The sequence below is a fragment of the Macaca nemestrina genome, chromosome 4 (assembly GCF_043159975.1).
Source record: "Macaca nemestrina isolate mMacNem1 chromosome 4, mMacNem.hap1, whole genome shotgun sequence".
In the NCBI taxonomy this organism is placed as follows: domain Eukaryota; kingdom Metazoa; phylum Chordata; class Mammalia; order Primates; family Cercopithecidae; genus Macaca; species Macaca nemestrina.
Window position 1 is genome coordinate 81,521,043 of NC_092128.1, and position 26,169 is coordinate 81,547,211.

The window sequence follows — 26,169 nt, forward strand, 5'->3', positions numbered from 1 at the left end:
AGTTTTACATAAACACGAATGCCAGATTTTGAATTTCTCTTTTAGATAATTTAGCATAATTGCTCCAAATAAATCTAAAGGGCTATTGTCAAAGAGTGGAATATTTCAATTTATAATTTTATAGGTAAAACTGTCAGTCCATGATATGGTTGGTGTTTAAAGTAGAATGGAAGTTAAGTTCCCAGAATGGAGTTTTTAAAATAACCAAGTTCCTAGGATTTTAACTGGAAGAATAAATATCTGAAAGCCAGTGAGGAGTATTAAGGATGGGATGCCACTTCTTGCACCTTAAGAAAATGAAGTATGGAAGGATGAGTGGTTTTCATTTGAGAGGGCTGCAAGGTAACTTCCATTTCAGATGAGGAGGTAAAAGAATGATAATTGAAAAGGAAAAAAGTTTACTAAGTAGGTTATACATTTTGGAATAGAAGTTTCTATAGCACAATAGAAAAGTTTGAGTGGACACATAGCAATGATAGTTTGGGTGAGAGTGAGGCAGGAGAATAGGGTCTGGAGGCAGGGAACCTAAGGATGTTTCACGCCAACTTCCTAGAACTAAAATGAAAGGAAACCCCTAACTTTCCATGCCTAAGTAACAAAAGGACCAAAGGCTACTCCCTTTGCAAACCCCCACTTTTTCTGCTGGGCAGATGGGAAATTGGCTGTCGGCAACAAATCAGACTGATTGCAGGGGAGGCTTCCTTTGCATAGAAGTATATCACTTTGTAACTTCACCCTGCCTCTGATTGATTGCTTTTTGCACCAGTGTTTGCACAGGAGCATGACCTTTGTAACTTCATTTCGGCCTCTGGTTGGCTGCTTTCTGCAACCAATCAGACTGATTGCGCGTTACTTTATTTACATGAAGTGAGCATGAAGTGGCCAACAGGAAGCTTCTAGAGGGTATTTGGACTCAACAGGATTCTGTATCCGGGCCCTTGAGCGGCTGCTCAGGTCGCTGTCGCACAGAGCATGCTTTCATTTTCAATAAATCCCTGCTTTTGTTCTTTTGTTGCTTAATTCTTTCTTTGCTTTGCTGGGCGTTTTGTCCAATTCTTTGTTAAAAACGCCAAGAACCTGGACAACTTGCAGTCACGACCCTCTACCGGTGACAATATTATTTAATTATTGGTAGTGGCTTAGGGTAGCAAACATCCCTTTGTGGAAAGTTTACTCCGTAAATCCTTAAAAAACAGATCAGAAACAAAAACTGGCCTCCCAGGGATTTGGACTCAGGAGCTGAATTAGGCGCGGACAGGGCGCAGCCTTAGGGGTTTATGGGCGGAGTTGCACTGGTTTGGCGGGCACCTCTGCTTCTGCTTGGCACTACTCGGCTCCTTGAGGCTCCCTGAGGCTCCCTGGGCTTCCACTCGGCTCTGTTCGGCTCCTGCTCCGGAAGGGTGCGCGGCGGCGAGTCCTGCGCATGCGCCCTCAACTCCTGCTGCTCTCAGGGCTGCGCTCAGCCTCGTGTTTTCACTTCCTTCTACTCAGAGCCGTATCCGGGTCGCTGCTTTCCCTATTGTCTGAGGCAGCCGGCCTCGAGCTGTGCAATTTCTGGGTTTTTTGTTGCTTGTGGTCCAGGCTAATAAAGTTTTTCTTTCTTTCTTTCTTTCTTTTTTTTTCTGGTTTTAACGGGAGAAATTAACTCCCCAGGGCCGCCGGGTTGGCTGCGCTGCCTGGGCCGGAGGTCTTCTCCGGCCAGGGAGCGCTGTGGGAAGGGGCTCGAGCGGCCAGGGCCAGGTGAGGCCGGGGGGGCGGGGGGTTAAGGGACCGCGGGGCTACTCTTGGGAGCGCCCCTGTCTGGCTGGCTGCGCGCTGGTTTTAAATAGCATCTTTCGGACTTGTCTTCGCGGCCCCAGTCCCCGACCTCGGCGCTGCCTGGGCTCCCGCAGCCTCTCCCTAAGTCTCCTCCAAACGACCACTTCACGGATTCCTTAGTAAGTGTGTCCAAGGCCTCTGCGGCGAGGGATCCATTTCAGCCATTCTAGATGTCAGGGCCGGTGGGAGCAGGGCAGGGGTGGGAGAACCCTGCGGGAAAGCTGGATTGGTGGACCCTGGCCCTCCATGGTCCGCGGGAGTGAAGCCCGCTTCTTTTATTCCCTGGGTTTTGCGTGTTTTATTGACTGTTACGATGTGTAAGTGGGGGATTACGAGTAAGGTGCAGAACCTACATCTCGAAAAGATGGGCAAGAGGGTCAGCTTCGATTTTAGCTGGCCTGAGTTGGCGTTGGCAGCATCAGGGCTGGAGCTGCCTCTGAAACTGTCCGTGGAGCTGTCCAGCCTTCCTCACCCCGCTTCTGCACCCCAACCTTCTCCTGACCTCTTTTGCTGAGAACTCAGTTAGACAAAAATTCCTTACCCGAGGTCATCTTTGTGTTCTCTTAGCACCACAACTCTCCCCTGTGTTTGGTGTGATTATGAATGACAATGTAATTTTTTTTCTCTTAACAGTGGATCGCAGCTCCAAGAGGAGGCAGGTGAAGCCTTTGGCAGCTTCTCTGCTGGAAGCTCTTGATTATGATAGTTCAGATGACAGTGATTTTAAAGTTGGAGATGCCTCAGGTAAATATTTCCTTCTCTCTTCCCCTTTCCCAGCTTTCTGGAGTTAGGTTTATTTTTAGACTTTTTAAATCGGTTTTGATTAAAATGCCAATTTTAAGTGAAAGCACATAAACTTCATTTATTTTGTCCATTTGATTTCCCATTTTGCCTTTAGATACTGTCACTAGACCTATCGTTGCTTCCGTTTTCCTCAGAGATAATTAGCAGTCAGGGGAAGGACTTTTTCGTAAGATGCAAAAGGGTTTCTCTGTTTTACACCTTAAAATATATTTATGCTTATATTACAGAGGAAAAAACTGAAAGATATCCCAAAGTACAAAAGTATCCTGAGAGGTGTGTGGACCATTAATAGTCTCTGAGCAGGGTTCTTCTTTTTTCAGATCACTTGACATTCTCTTAGGGGAGTTTTGCTTTTTTTGTGTATTAGCTCTTTTGCTAGAATAAAATTGACCAGAGTAAGAGTTGCACTTTAAATTATAGTAGGTGCTGGACCTTGTGGATTGGGCCTTTCAGATATCTCTGAAGTGTAAGTCATGCATGCTTGCTTACTATATTTAGTAATTTTAAAAACTTTTTTTTTAAAGGTGGTGTATTCACGTTGTACTAAACTGGAAAACAGAAAAATATGGTTTTCCTTTGTATCTTCTGTTCAGTGTGCCTTATGTATATAATATATACAGTTTCAATTGAAGGAATCTGAGAAACATAAAAATTATGTTTAAATATTTTATGGGAAAAATACTGATAAACATGAACAATAAAAATTATTTGTAATTTCACCTCTTTTGAAAATTTAAATAAAGTGAGATGAAAATTTAAATAAAGTGAGAAGTAAAAACCTTTCCAATTTCATCTCTTCAGCAGTTTTTATATCCTTCTAGAGAGTTTGCTGTGCTTAGTCACATCTCTCCTTCCTCTGGTTTTCCCTTGTCTTTTTCCTGCTAGGGATAGTAGGAAGGGATGAATGAAATTATATTACTGTTGCTACTTTTAGTAGCATCAACAGCAGAATTTGCATTGTGATTTGCTGATAACTTTTTGTTTGCATAATCTCATTTAATTTTCACAGTAACTTAGTGAAGGAGATACTATTTTACAGGTAACAGGGGTATTGAGTTTAAAGAATTGGCATGAGGTCACTCAGGCAGTAACGGATCCAATGGATTTGACTTCAGAATTTAGTCTGTTTATCTGCTTGGATCCCAAGAGTTGATGGATGGAATCTTAAACAGAAACTCTGAATATTTGGTTACTAATTGAATTCATCCCCAGCAATCAAAAATTGATAAGTTTATCTTGATTAACTGTTTTTTTTATCCTTTGCTTCTCAGCTCTTTATCCCTCCTTTAGTTGGTTTGCTGATGTTTGGTATTTCCAAAGAAGGGAAGGGGAAGGGAAAGGAGGTAAAATTTAAATCTTAATTCTCTTGGTAAAGACCTTGGCAGATAAGAATATTCCTGGCTAGGATGTAGTTTTGGTTTGTTATGGTTGTGGTTGTAAACTTTGACAAACATAGTTGGGTCTTGGAAGTTATGAATTCTTTGAATATTAGAACAATTCTAAAACTTATATTAAGTATTACATAATTATGTGACAATAAATCTTGACTTTGTGGACAATTTGTTTCTAAGGTTTCTTTATTGAGATGGAGTATTCATAGGTATCGCTTCTTTTTCAAGTGATAAAACAATCTGATACAAACAGAAAATACTTTCTCAAAATATTTTATGACATCGAGCTAAGTAGAGATTTCTGACCTTGTTAAATCCTAACTATAGTTGAAGATAACTGTTGTTTGTGAAAAATGATAGGATGAGTTTTGTTAGTTTGATATATCTATATATCCCTTAAACACACTAAAAATATTTACTTTCTGTTCCCTCTTGTAACATAATATCTAGTATGCTGTACTCATAATTTACCCTCCTGGCCCCCTGGGGAGCTTAAATTTGCGACCTGTGGTTTCAGGTCACAATTTTATATGTATAGTTCTTGGTATTTATTGTAAAAGGGAATTTAGAAGAAAATGATTGTATTTAAAATGATTAATAGTCAACAGAAATTGAATCATATTTTTGACTTGTTTTAGGTGCATCGATGCTCTGCATAGCTGAGATACTGGCTTACTCTAGATTACCATTGTTTTCCATTTGAATCTTTTCTGTGCCTGAGGTAGTATATATTTAATTGAAGTCTTATAGAGAATAAGACATTAGTCCTATCACTGGTTTTCAAACATGTTGAAGTTGTGGATTCCCAGCACTACTTATGAATAGGAGATTAAATTGGAAGTAGACAAACGGTAGCTAAACATCTGTCTGATCATGTTTTCTTTCAAAATAACTTCTAGAAATGACTTATTGAATGAACTACGAACTTCCTTAGAACTTAAAGTGGTTAGAGTGGTTGGCCTTAATTTTGGCTAACTGGATTCTGTGGATCAATTTTTTCTTACCTTCATCTTGAAATCTGAAATTCTGACTATAAAACTTTTTATATTTCTGTTTGGTTTTAGGAATAAATATAGAAAACATCTGCAGATAAATGTAATTTAACTCTATCATAAAATAGAAACAAATCAACATTTGGTAAAGAGTGACCCACGAGTAAGATTGGCAAGTGATTACCAGCCTGTACCTTTAGAAAATTATGAAACTGAAGGGAGTTTATATTTTATTTTTAATGCAAAAGCACAAGAAGCTTCTCATTTTTTATTGAAAGCGATCAATAAAGTTTGAAATGAGTAAGTCCTAAAATAGGGTATGTATGTGTTAGAATTATGGTGATAACCACCAGAAGAACAATATGTAGAAATGTTAGGTTGAACCGTATGGAATTACCAGTTTTGTAGGTCCGAAACAGTCAAATATTAGCAATTTCATGGTTTGACCTAGTTAAAGTGTTTATATTTGAGACTTGGGCATAGGGCTGGGGGTAGGATAGGAGACTTATTTACATTTAGTTATCTGCTACATTAATTGAATGTTTTAAAGAATGTTTACATCTTTATAAAGATGCAGACCTGTATTACTTTTATTAACCAGACAGATTAGCCATGCCCTCTACCCCCATCCCCCACCAGCCAAAGTAAAATGGAGTTAACTTTAGATCTTAATCAAAAGGTAGTTTAGTTAGGCCATATTACCAGGAAATAATTTAATGAGAAGAGTCAGCCTGAGACTTTGGTGGTATTTTGTGCTTAATCTGACTTTGAATAATTGGACCAAGATATGTTCATTGATTGCGCATAGTTTAGCCCTTTGCTAGATGTTATGGTGAATTTATAAAACAATAGTAATAATATTAGAATAAGTAAGTAAAATAACATGTAAGTAACATAACATGTAAGTAAAATAAAAATTAGAATAATTAAATAAAATAATTGATACAAAGGATGGTTGATCACTTGTGTAGTTCAAGTCTTTCATAGGAAATAGGATTACTTTAGATTGATGTAGAACAATTTCATTGAGGAGAGGAGATAAGAGTGGAACTATGAACAGAAAGATTTAGATAAACAGCAATCTTGGTGAGGCAGAAATTACAAGTGTTGAGACTTGGAATTGTTTTTTATATTTGGGGATCAGGGTTGACTAAAAGTAGAAGTGATAAGCCTGGAAAAGTAGAATAAGGTCAAATTGTGGCCATATATACGACTTAAGGGTTTCTTAAAACCCTTAACACAAAATTGGCATTTTGTGTTGGATAGTTTTTTGTTGTGGAGGCTTGTCCTGTACCCAATAGGATGTTTAGCAACAACAACCCTTTCCTCTACTAGATGCCAGTAGCCTCTAGATGCCAGTTTCCTACCTGCCCCAGCCTCACCTCCACCCCCACTTCCACTGTTGTGGCAACTGTTGTTTCCAGACATTGCCATTTGTCCTCTGGCGGAAAAAATGTCCCCATTTGAGTACCACTGGCTTAGATTTACCCATACAAACCTAAGATGACATAGCTGGAACTAGAATCAGCAGTAGAGGATAAGTTGTGTTGACTGACTGGCTGTCTTCAAGACATACACAGTTTTGGTCAAATGTAGCCCCAGGATAGCTCTAAATAACTGGTAGAATAGTGATTGGTCTGTTATCTGTTGTGTATGTTTATAGTACTAATACTGTTGTACCAGATCAATGAACAGAATTAGATTGATGAAATTGATGAACAAATTTATGTTGCACATGTTGTATATTAACATAAAACTAAATTAAGTCATATTGATTTTGTTATGGGGAGAACATTGGATATAGTGGCATTGATGGTTGATATTAATTAAATTAATTTTTATTTTATTATTTAATATTATAAAGGGATTCTTGAAGGTTGGTGTTTTAAATTCTAATTTTAAAATTTATTTTATTTTTTGTCTGGCCATTACCACTCAGAGGAGTTTTGAAAAATTCTGTGATGGTAAAAAATTTCTTAACTGTCTGTTAGTTGAAATAGCTGTTGCTTGGAGAGATTCTGATATATTGTATATTTGAGAAAGGTTATCTTTTATTTAACCAAATGGGAAGTAGGATTTCAATTTTAAAGATTTGTTTTTTTCAAATGTAAGAAAAGTTTATTGTAGACTTGAAATTAACTCTGTCTTTCTGCCTAAGATAGCTTTATTTGAAGTGTCTGGCTAATTTCTCCAGTGTATTTCTTTTTTTCCTTTCTCTCTTTTTTTTTTTTTTTTTTTGGAACATGGCACAGAGTCATTCTTTGATTTTTAGTAATGGGAAATTTTTTTCTTTGCAACCTATGGAAAAAATAGACAGCCAAGGACCTTGATTTTTCTCATTATCATTATTACTCAGCTATGCTTGTAAATAAATATGGTTTATCTCCATCCCTCCAGTGCATATGTACAAAAAACAAATAGTGACTAATCAGATGAAGAAGTTATTTTTCAGAGATCAGGGAAAGATAATATTTGATATATTGCTGATCCCTATAGAAAGATAAAATTTGATATATTGCTGATCCCTGTAGTTGGAGTCTACTAATGTACTATATTTGGAGAACGAGGGGTTGGATAAGCTATTAGGACTTGGTTTTGTGGGAAAATGTCCATTCTTCTAATAATTAACAAATATAAAACATTGAATTTTTTTTTAATTCCTTTCTATTCAGGCATGATTATAAATCAAAAACAGAATCAAGGAGTCTCAATTTACCTCTCATTAGAAAAAATAATTAATTGGCATTGGCAGCTACCAAAACAAAATCACAAAAATCTCTGACATTTTGTGAAATTTACCAAGTAACAGCAAAGTTGGATTGGTCTCAGTTTTGATCAGCTACCCACACTTCTGCCCCAGTTAATCTTACTTTTTTATCTATCATTAAGTTTTGATTGGTAAAAAGCCTTCTAGAAGGTTGATCCAGAAGAAAAGTAACCTTTTCTTTCATCTTCGTCTCCTAGCTCTCTTAATTATGGCATTGCTTCCATTCTAGAGCCTAAGGTGTTTCAGTTTTCTTTAGTCAGTGTGCATAAAAGATCTTTCTGTGTCTTAGAAGTGTTTAGTCAACTCTGGTTTTTATTTATTAAATCATAATTTTAAAATGTCTAAAGATTATTATTGTTATTTTTACCAGATGGTATTTTTCCTGGTAGGTTGGGTTTAATTGCTGTGAGTGGTTTACAAAATCATAATTTTCTTAATGCTTTGGAGACTGAAAAGAAGTCACTTGTTTGTGAGTGATATTGGGTCCACACTCTTGAAATCCAAGAAGCTCAAAAATCCAAGTGTTTTGTAAGGTTGACACAAACTTACTTGATGGCAAAGCCTAACAGGAACTGGTAGGAGTTTATTTGTAGTATTTATTTCTCATGCACTGTAAATATTTATATTTTTCTCTGCAGAAATAATGTTTGATTATAGGATAATCCCATGTGCTTTACTGGGGGTATTACTGTAATATATGGTACATGTTCCATGTTACCCTTGAAAATCTGAGAAATTATGAATTCTAAAACACATCTGCTTCTTAAAGTTTCAGATAGGGAATTGCTGACCTGTATGATATTGCTCTTGTATCCTGTGCAAGGTTGTTTAGGATAAGAGTGTTTTTTTCAGAACAGTCACAAGTAAGCTATGGATACCTACATGACAGATGTGAGATTGATAATGATTTCATAGAGTCAGTCAGTATCTCTTAAATGTTAGTGTTTATTTTTTATGTAATTTTGCTTGCAGGATATTTTTGTTAGCGGTCATTTTATGACTTGTGGGGCTCACTAGATACCAGATACTAATTACAGACAGCTTCCTTCAATTTTAGTGCTTAGTTAATTACAGAGGTTAAGCCTAGTTGAGTTAATAGAAATTAAAATGATGTAGAAACACTGTACTTTTTCCACCATTTTATCATTACCTTTTTCTTGGCTATAGGTGCAAAAATTCATCATCCTGTGGATGTAACTATTGGTACTGGCTAAGACTTAACTGGTTTCTTCCCCACTTCCTCTTGCTCCCTGTCCTCTTTTCCTCCTCTCATTTATTTCTCTCTTCAAATATTTTAGATTATTATTTACTTGATTGGGTACAAAGAGAATGGTTAGAAGGTTACTGAGTAGTGTTGGGTTGAGAGGGACTGGGCTGCCCTAGGTAGGAGTGGAAGAAACCTGCTAGAAAGCGTAAGTCCTATGAGTTCTTTAATGTCTTCAGCCTAACTTTTCAGTGACTGCTCATTTTCAGGATGGACTGCTTTATTCATCAGTTTCTTCCGGTCTAGAGCGTATAAATGGTTACTGTGTAGCAGTTTTGAAAGTGTAGTGACTCTTCTTTTATTGATATGAACAGTATCCTAATAAACAGGAAAACTAATAATTTCTCTTGCAACTTCCTTTTTCTCTGCCATTGCTATTGTCTCTTTTCACCTGTGTTCTTGGTATTCCTAAAATTTGTTTGGTATATTAGGGATGTAGTATAAGTTGACTATCATAAATATCCATGCTCATTTTACTGGGTAAAGAGTAAAATAAATGAAGCAGTTTTATGGGCCAGATTTATCTTGTTTTGGTTGTGACTCAATACTTACAAGTCCATATAGTTTACAAAAGATGTTAAAGGGAGGAAGAATTTTGTCTGTGTTATCAGTAAAATTAAAATCAAGTGCCTAATCTTAAAAGAAGCACATTTACTTTAAAAAATAATTGCCTCTTTGGTACCAAATATTGCCATGTGACACAAAATAGTGCTTCTCTTTTTAAAGCATATTTTAATTTAGGGTTATATATATTCATCTTCATTAGAGCTATACAAAACCATTGTATCAACTTCATTGATTTATTATTTGATCAGGTTGGGAATGTCTACCATTCTTTGACTTAAATTTGTTTATATTGTTTTGCAAGTTATTCACAAATTTTGGTGGTTTCATTTGTGTCAGCGTCGTGTGTGTGTGTGTGTATGTATATACATATGTGTGGTTTTTTTTTTCTCATATTTTCAACAGATTCTGAAGGGAGTGGTAATGGAAGTGAAGATGCTTCAAAGGACAGTGGAGAAGGTTCCTGTAGTGATTCTGAAGAAAATATTTTAGAAGAAGAACTGAATGAAGATATTAAAGTAAAAGAAGAACAGCTTAAAAATTCTGCAGAGGAAGTACTATCAGCAGAAAAACAATTAATTAAAATGGAAAAGAAGGAGGAAGAAGAAAATGGAGAAAGACCTAGAAAGAAAAAGGAGAAAGAGAAGGAAAAAGAAAAGGAAAAAGAGAAAGAGAAGGAAAGAGAGAAGGAAAAAGAAAAAGCAACAGTATCTGAGAATGTGGCTGCTTCTGCTGCTGCCACCACACCAGCCACAAGTCCTCCGGCTGTTAACACATCCCCTTCTGTTCCCACTGCGACAACTGCTGCAGAGGAACAAGTCAGCGAGCCAAAAAAATGGAACCTTCGACGAAACCGACCGCTTCTGGATTTTGTGTCCATGGAAGAGCTGAATGACATGGATGACTATGACAGTGAGGATGACAATGATTGGCGACCTACTGTAGTAAAGAGAAAAGGGAGATCTGCATCTCAGAAAGAGGGAAGTGATGGAGACAATGAGGATGATGAAGATGAGGGAAGCGGGAGTGATGAAGACGAGAATGATGAAGGCAATGATGAAGATCATAGTAGCCCTGCCAGTGAAGGGGGTTGCAAGAAGAAGAAGAGTAAAGTTCTTAGCAGAAACAGTGCTGATGATGAGGAACTGACCAATGATAGCCTGACCCTATCTCAAAGCAAGAGTAATGAGGTAGATCAACCCAATTTTTATATCTGTCTGTCTGGGGAAAAGGGAATTCTTCTCTAAGTCACTCTACACATTGTATTAAGTGGCTTCCTTGAAATCCTATTTATAGACGGCTGTGGGATGAATGAGCACTCTAACTGTAACATTTTTTCATTTGGCCAACAGACTTTTATTAAATATCTACTATTTGACACCGTTCTCAAGGAGCTCACAATCTCTGTCCTCAAGGAGAAATATTTAGAGAAATATTTTTATATCCATAGACTTGGGAAATGACAAAGTTTTCCATTCTCCTTTTTATCCCTTTACTCCTTTGTTCATAGGACTGCTGAATGGTGCTGAGTGGAATATGAAAACAAAGGTCACCTTTCTTTCAACGTAGTTATGTCCATATCCTTATTAAAATGCAGGCCTTTAGAATACCTTAGAGCAGGGCAACAAACAATCTAATGATTTTCTCAAACCTTAGAGATTAGTTTTAAAGATTAATTCCTTTACCAGTTGTAGCACTCATCATCTTTTTAGTCACCAAATCTTTGCTTTATGTGTACGGGACATACACATAAGTATAAACTATTTTTACATATATTTAGTAAATAAATTCTCTCTACAAAGAAATGGAATAAAAACCCAAACATTTCCATCATAAAACAGACATTTTTGTCATAAGACTGCAGTAATGGCTCAGTGCTTCTACTTGAAGTTCTACTACTGAAAGTTAGGTTTATCCATTGATCTCAGAGATGCATCATTCAAGACTCTTCAGTCAAACACATTTGTGTCTCTTTGTGTATGTGTTTTTGTATATGTTTTTCTTCAAAAGAAAGATTGAGTTGTTGTCTTACATGTAGATGTATCTGTTACATCACATGTACAACTGTAATAATTCTGTCATTTCTGTTAATGTGTTTATATTCACCACAATTTATTTCCTTACCACTTATTTTTTTACCATATCACTGAAGTAAGTTAAACTGGTAGAAAGATTTTTCCTCTTATGCTTTATTTGTGCTTTCACATTTTTCTGCCTACAAGTTTTGCATAGCAGTGATTATCTATTTTAATTGTTTTGCTTAAAAAGTTGGTGATTTCCTTACGAAAATAATCTATAGCAGGCTGTAAGGTTGTCAGTGGAGATGAGACAACAGTTTATATTTGGATTATAAACACTGGTTTACTTCTGAAACCAATATTTTATATGAAAAAAAATGTTGCCTGCCTTCAATGTCATTCTAATTCTTAACTTTAAAAGAAAGTTGTCATTTGGGAAAAAGTATAATATTTTTAATGATATAGCACAGGCAGTTCCATTTTATCAATGCTATCTTAAACAGGCATAGAAAAATCTAATTGTTTGTATTTAATTTAGGCATGCATGCAGTTTATTTTATAGCACTTAATACTGTATATCTAATGAATAAGTTTATTTTGACAACATCACTTCCCTCATTTTTATTAGGTTGATATTCTTAGAAGTAGTCTAGCTAATGATAGAGGCAGTGTGTATTAGATTTATGCTAAAGAGTGGGGGACACCTGCATATGTTTAGAAATTTGCCACGTAAAATGTGTATAGTATCTGTTTATTAAACCTGTACTTCATAAATACTGCCTAAGAGGTTGTAGACTAACATTTACGATGCATTTGAAGTCCATGTATTGGTTGCTTAGTTTTTTTTTTCCACTAGAAGACACTTCAGTAAATAATGGGACCGTTTATGTTTAGATTAATAGTCCCAAACACAAGCACATTCAGGAATGAGATTCCAAAGCACTTCTTCAAAAAAGTGCCCATGTAGAAGAGATTATAAAAAGTTACTTTTTCTCCAGAATAACATTCTACTTAAAAGCTTGAGTCATTTTCCCCACAACTCTATTATTCAAGTGCTACAGTAATTTTTTGATGATTTTAATTTAAATTATGTCCCTCAAATTAGATAATTACATTTTAATTAAAAAACTAACCAATTGTGATTATTAGTTATATTTCTAGATTTATTATTTGTATGATCTTAATTTTGTAAAAAGATGATTAAAGCTAGTCCTTGTTGCCTGTGGCCAATGTTTGGGTTTTAATCTTCCTGGTTATTTTAGCTAGTGATAATTTCTGTGTCCATTACATAGTTAAGTATATATTTGATTATATTTGAAGTTTGATTTTCTCTGCTTTTACTTTGTTTTCAGAAACTACTTTGTAGTAGAGATAGCTGAAAATGTAGCTTTAGAAATACATAATAGAAATATATAATTATACCATATTTAGTTTATAAGCAGGCAGACATTTTTCTTGGCTGCTATGTTAAGTTCATTTGTAATGAAATGACCTGAAACTTTCATAATTTTGAAGTTTTGTATGGGAACTTGTATTTATTTTAGCAAGGCCCTTTTATAATTATCGCTCTTAATGGCCTTGACATACCTGTGCTACAGACCCTGAAATACTCTCTAGCAGTAATTCTCAAACTGTTTTTTCTTTTTTTGAGACAGAGTCTCACTCTGTTGCCCAGGCTGGAGTACAGTGACGTGATCTCGGCTCACTGCAACCTCCGCCTCGTGGGTTCAAGCAATTCTTCTGCCTCAGTTTCCTGAGTAGCTGGGAATACAGGTGCGTGCCACCATGCCCAGTACATTTTTGTATTTTTAGTAGAGATGGGGTTTCACCATGTTGGCCAGGCTGTTCTCCAACTCCTGACCTCAATTGATCCACCTGCCTTGGCCTCCCAAAGTGCTGGGATTATAGGCATGAGCCACCACGTCTGGCCTCATTTTAAAATTTTTTTAATTTTTATTTTTTTTTGAGACAGGGTCTTGCTTTGTTGCCCAGACTGGGGTGCAGTGGCGTGATCATGGCTAACTGCAGCTTTGATCTCCCAGGCTCAAGCAATTCTCCCACCTCAGCCTTCGGAGAAGCTGAGACTACAGGTGTACGACCATGTGCTTTTATTTTTGATTATTATTATTATTTTTTTTGTGGAGACGGTATCTTACTATGTTGCCTAGGTTCATGTCAAATTCTTGACCACAAGCAATCCTCCTGCTTCAGCCTTCCAAAGTGTTGAGATTACAGGTGTGAGCCACCACACATAGCTCTTTTACAGTTTTAAAAATTATTGAGGACAACCGTTAATATTTATGTGGATAATATGTGTTGATATTTACCATTTCAAATTAAAACTGAGTAAGCACACAAGTTGTCAGATCCCATTTTATATAGTGTCTGGAAAACTTCATTTTACTCCCATGAGAGAAAGAGTGAACAAGACAAATAGTGTCTTAGTATCATTATGAAAATTGACTTTACTTTTTATACCTGCTGAAAGAGAATTCACTGGACCACACGTTGAGAACTGCTGCTCTAGAACTGGGCATTAGATAAATTCCAACTTGCAAACAGGCACCTGTTTTTGTCAATGACCTTCTGGCATTTTTTGGATTTAGTGCAGTCTGAAGAATCCCCTTGAAATATGGTTGTATGTCTTTTTCAGCCGTTAATCTTGCAGCTTTGAGATTCCTTAAGATTATCTTGCCCTTTAGTTTTCTGAGGTAAGTTTTTTGGAGAAGGCAGTTTAGTATTTTCTGAAATGGTTCCCATTTTCAAGATTTTGAAACTGAGAATTAATACATGACAGTAAATTATGTCAATAGAATTGGCATTTTTGTTTTGTAAAAGAAAGAGTTCTTTTCTCATGGAAAATACTTAAAATTGGAGACAGTTTGGATTTTGGATTACTGCTTTATAAATATAACTTTATGTTCTTTGCTGAGTAGAATTTTCTTTTCCATAAAAGGCTCTGTTACAGATATTAGGTGTCATATTAAGAAATGGCAATTGTCACCTGATTTTTGTGAATTAAAATGTAAAAATTTTGCCAAAATTTATAAATATCCACTGCTATTTGAGACTTCTAATTTACTAATCAGTTGCCTTTTTACACATTGCAAAATGAAACAAATTGCTCTGAGTCCTAAAAAAAAGTCAGTTCTGTAACGTTATATAAATATTGAGATTCACGAGAATTTGACCTTTTCTAAAAACTTAGAGGAAGTATGATTGGTCAAGCTTTTTGATATAATAATTTTTTCTTCAGGGCAGTAGGATTCTTTTAATTCTAATTTTACAGGAAATGTGCTGGAATTTCCTTGTATTAAACACATGTGTTTAGATAAAATTTAGCCTATTGTATATATCATTTACAATCATACGTGGAACATATATATATATAAATGAACAGTAAGCATATTTTAGAGCCTGTGAAGAACATTGATCAGTGTTATCATTTTGGGGGTAAGTTTTAAATCCTGATGGAAAAAATGAAATATTTACTATAAGTAGTGATTGATTTATTCATGTAGTATCACTTATTCTTCCTATAATTACATTGGATTCCATTACATTATTCCACAATATTAAAGTTATTTTCTAGGTGGTACTTTTTTGCCATTCAAAACCTATTTTCCTGATGTCTATTTTTATGTAAAACCATATTTTAGAAATTTTATGTTAAAAGCTTCAGCTTAACTACTTTCTCTAAAATCTTGAAAGATGATGTATGTCCTCAGAAATATCCTAACAACAGATGATAATAAATCAGGTTTTGTATTGATCTAATCATAAGTGTGCTTAAACCTATGTTTGATGTGTTAAAACTGAGATCTAGCTGGCCGTGGTGGCACATACCTGTAATCCCAGCTACTCGGGAGGCTGAGGCAGGAGAATTGTTTGAACCTGGGAGTCAGAGGTTTCGGTGAGCCGAGATCTCACCATTGCACTCCATCCTGGGCAACAACAGCGAAACTCCGTCTCAAACAAACAAACAAAAAAAGCAAAAACGAAAACTTAAGATCCTAATTTTTTTAAGGAGGATGTGTTATTTAGATTTTCCAGTTGAAACATTGTCTGCCAGATATTTGGTTAGGGAAATATTTTATCTCTAGTTTTCCCTATTTCCTTCTTTGCATTACATTTCTATTAAGAGTCTGAAGTCATGAGGATCAGAGGGCCAGAAACATTAGTTAATGTTGTTTTCTGTGCCTGTAAATGATAATAGATGTGGAGAGAAATTGGCGTAGAGATATGATTTAGGCATTTATGGTTTTTCTGAGCAAAATGGAAAAATAGGAAAATAGAGGAATTAGAACTGCATTTTGATACAACTTTTTCTGACCTTTTGAAATTTACTTGTTTCCCATGTGGGTAAACCTTTTTTCCAGGGCTGATTAATTTTAATTTCACCAGAGAAATTACCACACAGTCCATAAAGACATGTAGCATCCTAATTTCCAAACTCTGATTGTTTGCTAGATTATTTTGTAGTCTGTAATTTTTTTTTTTTTTAAACTTAGATGTGGTATTCTTTTTTTTTTTTTCTTTGAGACGGAGTCTCACTCTGTCGCCCAGGCTGGAGTGGAGTGGCCCAATCTCAGCTCACTGCAAGCTCCGCCTCCTGGGTTTGCGCCGTTCTCCTGCCTCAGCCTCCCCAGTAGCTGGGACTACAGGCGCCAGCCACCTTGCCCGGCTAGTTTTTTTGTATTTTTTAGTAGAGACGGGGTTTCACCGTGTTAGCCAGGAAGCTCTCTAAGGAAAGTCTTCTTTGGACTTACCATGGGGATGATATTTAAAGTAGCAGTGTTCATTGAGGCTCGCAACTTTTCTTTTGGGGGCACAAGGAAGATCCTCAGTGTAATAAATCATCAGTTCATGATCCTCTTTTTGAACCACCTTAACAAGAGATACAGCGGAAAGGAAAAGGCATTGAACACTTATTGAGTGTCTACTTTGTGCCAGGAACATTCTTGCCGTCTATTGTTAATTCTTATAACCTCCTGAGGTAGATATTATTTTTATCGCCATTTTGCAGATAAAGAAATTACAACTTCGAGGTTCAGTAGCGAATAAGTGAGAGGTGAGAAAGAAACTTAAAATGTTTGATTTCATGTCAACTTTGAAGCATGACTAATAGTATGAAAATCTGGGCAGATTTTTGTTTGCTTACTCTTGTACTGTAAAACCAGATGAGTTTTATTTAGGACGTTTTCACTTTTATTTGCCAGTCACTTGTCAGCCCCAGACCTATTTTTTTGGTTTTATAACATAGAGAAGCAAAATGCAGAACTTAAAAATACTAGAATTCTTAAGAGAAATGATACTATATTCTTGTTGACATTTGCATTCTTTTCTGATTGTTTTACAAATCTGCTGCAATTTTAGATGTTACACACAAAGTATGTTGAATTATTAATTGTGACCTTCAAGTATATTCAAGTGTCACAAATTGCTGTTTAAATGATGGCTCCAAATGTTACTTTTGGATATTGGTTGAGTTTAAAAGAATATAAAAATATAAAAATAATAAAATATATTTATGAAATATATTATGAAAAATGTATAATGAGTGTATGGTATGAAACTAATTTATTAAATTTATTTCTGAATATTGTTAGGTTGATAAATAAAAATGTATGGACTCAAGTACCATCTTTTATTATAGGTAATGTTAAGCACAATCTATTAAATATGCAATAATCATTTTCTTGTTAACTTTTTTAAAGTTTAACTCTATAATGCAGAAGGTTTAAATGAAAACAAGCAGACCCTCTTCTTCTGAATTTTATCTTTTAAATGTTTATTAATATGTCTTCCTATTTCTTTCTTTCTTTTTGAGACAATCTTGCTCTGTCCCCCAGGCTGGAGTGCAGTGACATAATAATAGCTGGCTGCAGCACTGAATTTCTGGGCTCAAGTGATCCTCCCGCCTCAGCCACCTGAGTACCTGGGACTAAGGGCATGCATCACCATGCCCAGCTAATTTTAAAATATGTTGTAAAAACGGGATCTCACTCTGTTGCCCAGGCTGGTCTCAAACTCCTGGCCTCAAGTGATCCTCCTACTTCAGCCTCCCACAGTATTTGGGATTACCAGCGTGAGCCACTGATCCCATCCTCTCTTTTTGTAGTATCACTAGCTAGATGTCTTCATTACCAGTTTACACTAGATATTTCTTGATATAAACCTAATTAATAGAGTTCTCTGACCCTTCTAGCAGCTAGTCAATCTGGATCCTTTTTTAGATTATTTTCTGTATCTGTGTATATTCATATACCTAGGCAGGCTCTCATGCATCTATCTTACAGTAGTTTGATAATGCTGGAATTTCTGAATTCCCCAGTACTTAAGGAGTATAGAGTCCTTAAGTCTGCCATCACATATATACTTGCTTATACATTATTTTGAATTGATTTCTTCCTATTTTGCATATGTGTGTCTTGTCTCCTCTAGGTAGGATTATAAGCTCCTAAAGTGTAAGAATCATGTCCTGTACTTTTAAAACACATGTATAAGATCAGTGATTACTTTGATTACTTGTGGATTCATTTTTCGTTTTTCCTGGTTTAAGGGGCAAAGCAGATCAAGAGTTGTTAGTTGCATGCCTGCTTTTTCATATCGTCTCTCCAAGAGGAGAGAGAATACGAAGCTTGCAGAGAAGTGAAAAATTAAATAAGAGGGTGCTTGTAGTGTTCTTTAACAAAGACGTCAAGTATATATTTCTCAAATATAATGTACTTTGGAGTTAATAAAAGAATGGAAAATGGGGCATACATTTGGAAGTGCATATAATAATGTTTAATAAAGAGAATTTTAGTGATTAATTTTTTTTTAACTTTAAATGTGATTTTCTGATATATGTTAATATTTTAATATTAGGACTCGCTGATTCTTGAGAAGAGTCAAAACTGGAGCTCTCAAAAAATGGACCATATTCTGATTTGCTGTGTTTGTCTGGGAGATAATAGTGAGGATGCTGATGAAATAATTCAGTGTGACAATTGTGGCATTACGGTCCATGAAGGTAATGTTGCTCTCTTTTCTCTCTTTTTAGAAATGGCTGACTGTGGCTCGTTTTACAGTATTTCATGGTGTTTTGGTTGAAATAATGCTAAATCATCAAAGTATGGGTGCTATTTTTCAGGTTATCTTTTCTTTGTTTTTGAGGTAGAGTCTCACTCTGTCGCCCAGGCTGGAGTGCAGTGGCACAATCTCGGTTCACTGCAACCTCCACCTCCGGGGTTCAAGCGATTCTGCTGCCTCAGCCTCCTGGGTAGCTGGAACTACAGGTGTCCACGACCACACCTGACTAATTTTTGTGTTCTTTTTTATTTTATTTTAATTTATTTATTTTTGAGATGGTGTCTCGCTCTGTCGCCCAGGCTAGAGTACAATGGTGCTATCTCAGCTCACTTCAACCTCCGCCTCCCGGGTTCAAACTATTCTGCCTCAGCCTCTTGAGTAACTGGGATTACAGGCATGAGCCACCACGCCCGGCTAATTTTTGTATTTTTAGTAGAGATGGAGTTTCACCACATGGGTCATGCTGGTCTTAACTCCTGACCTCATGATCCACCCACCTTGGCCACCCAAAGTGTTGGGATTACAGGCATGAGCCACCGTGCCCAGCCAATTTTTGTGTTCTTAGTAGAGACGGGATTTCACCACATTGGCCAGGCTGGTCTCAAACTCCTGACTTTAAGTGATCCGCCTGCCTCAGCCTCCCAAAGTGCTGGGATTATAGGTGTGAGCCACAGCACCTGGTCCCCCGGTCATCTTCATTAAAAAAAAAAAATTTAAATAATGAAAATAGAAATACTATATGGAAATCAGTATTTCTTTAAAGGTCAGGGTTATGGTATTGTATTTTATGATACTATTTCTTTTTTTTTTTTTTAATTAAAATTTTTTTTTTCTTTTTGTAGAGACGGGGTTTTGCTATGTTGCCCAGACTTGGTCTTGACCTCAAGCAATCTGCCTGCCTCAGCCTCTCAGAGTGCTGAGATTACAGGCATGAGCCAGTGTGCCAGGCCTTATTTCCAGTTTTTTTTTTTAATTTTAAATTTAAAAAAATTTTTTTTAGTTTTTAAATAAAATTCAGAAGTAGGAAAAAGTTGACTATTTTAGTCTGATAGAAAGTATTCTTAAAATACTTACATTCTATCAATTTTTTGTAGCTTCTTCTTTCATAGATGTGCTTTTATTTTTGAGAGAGAGTCTTGCTCTATTGTCCGGGCCGGAGTGCAGCAACGCGATCTCAGGTCACTGCATCCTTCGCCTCCCAGGTTCAAGCGATTCTCCTGCCTCAGCCTCCCGAGTAGCTGGGATTATAGGTGCCTGCCACCATGCCCGGCTAATTTTTGTATTTTTAGTAGAGATGGTATTTCGCCATGTTGGCCAGGCTGGTCTCAAATTCCTGGCCTCAAGTGATCCACCTGACTCAGCCTGCCAAAGTGCTGGGATTACAGGCGTGAGCCACTGTGCCTGGCCAATAGTATGTATTTCTTAAGAGCAAAGGGCCAGGTGCGGTGGCTCACGCCTGTAATCCCAGCACTTTGGGAGGCTGAGGTGGGCGGGTCACCTGAGGTCGGGAGTTTGAGACCAGCCTGGCCAACATGGCGAAACCCCATCTCTACTAAAAATACGAAAATTAGCTGGGTGTGGTGGCTAATGCCTGTAATCCCAGTTACTCGGGAGCCTGAGGCAGGAGAATCACTGGAACCTAGGAGGCAGAGGTTGCAGCGAGCTGAGATTGTGCCACTTTACTCCAACCTGGCCAACAGAGGGAGGCTCTGTCTCAAAATTAAAAAAAAAAAAAAGGCATTATCTTACATAACCACATAATTATCAAAGTCAGGAAGTTAACATTGATGAAATACTGTTTTATCTAATCTATATAGATTGTATTCAGATTTTGCCAATTGTCTCAACAATGTCATTTCTAACAAAATAAAACTCAGGATCATGTATTGCATTTAATCGTCATGTCTATTTAGTCATCTTTAATGTGGAACAGTCCTTGAGTTTCTGTGTTTTATGTCATAGACCATTTTTAAATATAGACCAGTTTTTTTGTTTTGTTTTGTTTTGTTTTGTTTTTACAGAATGTTCCTAATATGATTAGATTTGGGTTATATGCTTTTGGCAGGAATACCACAGAAGTTATGTAGTGTTCTTAGTGCATTGTATTAGGAAGCATATTATATTTATTTGTGCAGTTACTGGTGATATTACCTTCCTTTTTTTCTCTGTTTTATTGCATAAGCCTACCAATTTAGCATACTGGTGATATTTTGATCACTTGGTTGGGAGAGTGTCTTTCTGGTTTACCTGTGGTAAAGTTATTTTTCTTACCAATTAATTATTATTATTATTTTTTAATCAGGGCTGTGACTACCACAAAACAGTATTTCTATGGCTTTTCTCTTACCTGCTTTTCTGGTATTACAGCCCTTGTCCCAAGTAATTCTGGGAGTCTGCTGGACTTGTGGGACTTGGCAGGATCTGTGATTCTCTAGCTAATCCTCTTGTCTTCATGTGGAGCTGCCCTTTTTTGCTGCTAACACTCACTGTGGGAATATCTCCAGTTACTGTTATTTATATTTTTAGTAATGTTTGTTGAGTACCTTCTATGTGCTTGATATTCTGTAAATTTTAGGCATATGAAATAGAATGTACGAATTGTTGACCTGGTGGAACTTAATGTCTGGACAGGCAGGCAGTAAGCAAACCAATAAATATCTCTCAGTTGGTGGCCCAGATTCTTAAGAAACACGAAGTTGGACAAGGAGTATAGGAATGCTATGCGTGAGGGTGGTTGGGTGAGTTGGCAGAAGTTTGTATTTATAAAAGTTGATAAGGGGCCAGACACAGTGGCTCACGCCTATAAATCCCAGCACTTTGGGAGGCCAAGGCAAGCGGATCACGTGAGGTCAGGAGTTCGAGATCAGCCTGGACAACATGGTGAAACCACATCTCTACTAAAAATACAAAAATTAATCTGGCATGGTGGTGTGTGCCTGTAATCCCAGCTACTCGGGAGGCTGAGGCAGAGATTCGCTGGAACCTAGGAGGTGGAGGCTGCAGTGAGCTGAGATTGCGCCAGTGCACTTTGGCCTGGGTGACACAGGGAGACTCTGTCTCAAAAAAAAAAAAGTTGATAAGGTAAGCCCACTCTGATAAGAGGATATTTGAGCAGTGACCTAAAGGAAGTAAAAGAGCAAGTCATGTAAATATATCGGGAAAGAGCACTGCAAGCAGAGGGAGTAGTGAATGTAAAGATCTTGGCCAAGCACAATGGCCCATGCCTGTAATCCCAGCACTTTGGGAGGCAGTGAATCACTTGAGGTCAGAAGTTCAAGGCCAACCTGTCCAACATGGTGAAACGCCATATCTACTAAAAATACAAAAAATTAGCTGGACTTGGTGGCGTGTACCTGTAGTCCTAGTTACTCAGGAGGCTGAGGCAGGAGAATGGCTTGAACCCAGGAGGTGGAGGTTGCAGTGAGCTGAGATCGAGCCACTGTACTCCAGTCTGGGTGACAGAGTGAGACTCTGTCTCAAAAAAAAAAAAAAATCTTGAAGTGGTAACATGCTTGAGTGTTTGTATAGTGGCACAGAAGTTTGTATGACTAGAACTGGCTGAGCAAGCTGGTTAGTGGTGGGAGTAGAGATGGTAGTAATCCAGCTGGGGTCTTGCAGATTCTGGTACTGATTTTAGATTTTATTGTGATGGATATGGGAAGCCATAGCATGGGTTTTGAGCAGAGGATTAATATGGTTTGATTCATATTTTGGAAGGATCACTCAGACTGCTGGGTTGGGAGTATACTGAAGTGAATCTAAGGTGGGCAACTAGGAAAATATTTAGGAGACCATTGCAGTTATCTAAGAGAGGAATTGGTTTTGAGGTAGATAGTAAAAGTTTGGTTTTACACTGTGTTTATGTAAGATATTAGGACTAGAAATTTAAATTTGGGACTTATCAGCCTGAAGATGTTATGCAAAGATGTAAGACTAAATGTGATAAAGTCATCCTAGTACTTTAGAGGAGGTGGGGAACACATGGCCAGTGAGATATGAGAACCATGGGTGGTGACCCAGAGAAAAATGTTTCAAAAAGAGAAAGTCAGTAAATGTATCAAATAATGTTTTTAAGAGTGGGAAATCACCTTAATTCAATGCTGGACTTCAAGTACACCACCAGGCAAGCTATCCCAGAGGTTATTGAAAAAAAAAAACTAATTGAAAAAATGTTTGTATCACATGATTCATTAAATAAATATAAAATACACAGAAGCAAGGGGAAAGATAGAGGATAAGTTAACACATTTAGACTGAGGTTTAAGTAGGATAGAAGGACCATACTACCTAAATCATTCCTGGGGTACATTTAGACTGAGGTTTAAGTAGGATAGAAGGACCATACTACCTAAATCATTCCTGGGGTATAATGTTTATACGTTTTGGCTTATCAGCCTTCTTTGCTAATGCTGCGGTTGTGAGAACCAGAGCCCACAAGGTAGGTGCCCTGGGCCACAGATACACACACTCTCAGGAAGATACAGGAACAAGTATGCCTGGTCATGGTGTTAGCTCTCCAGTTAATCTACTCAACAGCCATAGGTTTTATTTGTATTTGTTAGTCAGTGGACAGAATAGGTATCACCAATGGGTGGCCAAATTAAGGCCTCATGAATATTGAGTTCTAAGTGTCTCATATATATTTAATGTATTCTGACTCTTTGGTGCTTTTTGCATATTTGCCTCAAGAACGTTAGATACATCTTGGTCCTTCTGTCCCTTTCTGTCTGTGTTTAATGCATACATGCTTTACTTTTTATCTATACATACACATGTAAGTTTTATTGATCTCATTTTGTTTCTGTATAGTAGAGTTTAATATTCTCAAGCAGGGCAAAAACACATTTTAACTGAGAATACATCATTGAATTTAGTAACACGAGGGTCATTGGCCATCTTGATCTGAGAGAGTTCAAAGTGAGAATAAAAGAAGGGGAAGTGCAAAAAGTGACCACGTGCAATTCCTATGATGAGTTTTTATATAAAGAGAAGCTAGGAGATGGGAAAAGGGATGTGAAATTGAGGGAGGATTTTTTCCTTCTTATTTTAGATGCTGTGTTAATTATCTGCTGCTGTGGAACAAATTATCCCAAAACATAGCAGCTTAAAACAGCAAACATTTATTATTTCACATTATTTCTAAAGGTTAAGAAATCTGGGAGCAGTTGGTTGGGTTGTTCTGACTTAGAGTCTCTCATGAAGTTGCAGGTCAAAGCCATAGCCTAGGCTGTAGTCATTTTAAGGTTTGGCTGGACCTGGAGGATTTGCTTCTAAGCTAAGTCAAATAGTTGTTGGTAGGCTTCAGTTCTTTGATGGCTGTTGGCCAGAGACCTCAGTTTCCTACTGCATGGACCTCCCTCATAAACTGCATGAATGTCTTCATGAAGGGCAGCTGGCTTCAGAGTAAGTGATCAAAGAGAGAAAGAGATGGAAGCAGTTGTATAAGAGTACTAGTATATTTTATAATCTAATATTGGTAGTACATACAACCATTTCTCCCATATTCTGCTGTTCACACAAGCCAACCCTAGTCAGATGTAGTTGGGGGCATTCTAAGAGTATAAATACCAGGAGGCACTGATTATTAAGGGCTATCTTAGAGGCTGCCTACCACATGTGCAGAGATTATGTAGCATGTTGTGTGCTGATGGAGGTGACCCAGTGGAATGGGAGATTGGTGATATAAGGAAAATAGTAAGGAAAGAAGGGGGAACAATTGCTGGAACAAAGGTTTTGAGTGCAAGATTAGAGGGGATGAGATCCAGTACCAAGTAGAGAGATTGAGTGGATAAGAGTAACCATAGTAATTAGGGAAAAAAGGATATATGGGTCCAAATGTAGGTAGGTTGTTAGATGTGGTAGTTGGAGCATGTGTAAGTTATTTTTAAAATGTTTCTTGTTTTCTCAGTGAAATAGGAAGCAAAGCCATTAGCAGAGAGTGGGGACAGTGGGGAGTTAGAGATTTGGGGAGGCAGAGTTGTATAAAATTTATTTGGGAGAATAAACTGAATAAGGAAATATATACCTAAAATATATATGTATACACACACACACACACATATATATACACACACACATAGACAGCAATAAGACCACTTGATATTAGTGGTAATGAATAAAAAGGGCTCATTAATATAAATATATTCATTCATATGAATGTGATATTAGTGGTAATGAATACTGTTACTGAGAAAAGTAAACATGGTTGTATATATTTGTATTTTTCTTCTCCAGGTGTGGTTCAGATTCCTGGGAGTAGGTAAATAATATGTTAACTCAGGAGTAGCAGGTACTTTGGCAGTGTTTGTTACATTGATCACTGATGATCACAAACATGTTACTGCTGCTTATATCCATGAATGTCATTGCTGATGTGTGATGCAGTTATGATGAGTTCTGTTAGTTTTGGTGATTCTCTTATGATGCTGAGGGCACTATCTCTCTTTTTCTCTGCTTCATTATAATGGTGAGTACCATCTCTACTTCTTAAGTCATTCTTAGGTCTACTTCTTAGATTGTGGTCATTGACCTTGGATGTATTTTTTAGGCTAGCACAGTAGTTTTAAGTAATTGAATTGGTTGCTAACATTTAAACATTGGGAAATCTTACACATTTAGGATTTCAAGCTGCTTTTGCAAAGTTCTGGTGGTACTAGAGTTTTTTACTGCTGTTGTCGCTGTTGTTGTTTTAAGTGATGGAGTGTCCCAGGCTTGCCTCAAACTCCTGGGCTCAAACAGTCTTCTTGTTTCAGCTTCCCAAGTAGCTGCAACTAAAGGCACTAAAGGCATATGCCTGCCCTTGCAGTAGTTTTCAGTTTCTTCTAGCACAATCTGCTGGAGCTGAATAAGGCTGCTCCCTGCTAGTAAGGCCTGTGGTCTCCAGTTCACCACAGTGGTCTCTCAAACCACTTACTCATTTTTGTTAGTTGCCTAGTCCCTGGAGGTATTTGAATATATAGTTCCTCATCTGCTTTGAGGGTACTGTCTCTTGTTGCTGATACTTGGGCTGCTGATGCCTTGTGGTCTCAATGTCTCACATCTATAATAGTTAAGCAACTCTTTTACTATAGCTTTTACTTTAGGACACAAGCTTGAGCCCACTGGGGACTAGTTCCATGTAAATTTCAAAATGAACCTCGCTCTGTGGTCTGTTTTTGAGTCATGTTTTGCTCCTTGGACTCTTAACTTAGGATGAGTTCTTTCCCAGTAGATTCATTCTTCAGATAAACATAGATTTCTGTAAGGGCACAATATTAGTTCCACTGACATGCTTACAGCTATTAAAAGTTCATAATAGGACCCCTGCTTCAGATGAATAGCCTCAGTACTGGAAAATCTACCTTCTTTCCAAAGTAGCTTTGATTTTCAGAAACATTTAAAAAGTCTGAATCAAGGCAGACAAATGAGATGATCAAGCTGAGTGGTAATGCCAATTAAGTCAACAGGATGTTGTATCTATATAAAGTCATGTAACAAC

The 26,169-nt window shown here is 37.1% G+C and overlaps 1 protein-coding gene across 9 annotated transcripts in view; it reads left to right on the plus strand.

The window, feature by feature from the left end:
• Positions 1 to 1,404: 1,404 nt before the first annotated feature.
• LOC105475592 (PHD finger protein 14) overlaps positions 1,405 to 26,169 on the plus strand; it is a 200,515-nt gene continuing 175,750 nt past the window's right edge. For 5 of the 9 annotated variants that reach the window (XR_011622187.1, XM_011730973.3, XM_011730979.3 and 2 more), the window contains exons 1-4: positions 1,749 to 1,937; positions 2,452 to 2,562; positions 10,006 to 10,790; positions 18,489 to 18,633. Coding sequence is in view for 7 of the 9 variants with exons in the window: in XM_011730973.3 (XP_011729275.2) it covers position 1,937; positions 2,452 to 2,562; positions 10,006 to 10,790; positions 18,489 to 18,633 (1,042 nt within the window). In the remaining 2 variants the exon portion in view is untranslated. Of the gene's footprint in view, positions 1,938 to 2,451; positions 2,563 to 10,005; positions 10,791 to 18,488; positions 18,634 to 26,169 lie in introns of all 9 variants that reach the window. The other 4 variants (XR_983486.3, XM_011730974.3, XM_011730976.3 and 1 more) reach the window with 3 other exon arrangements.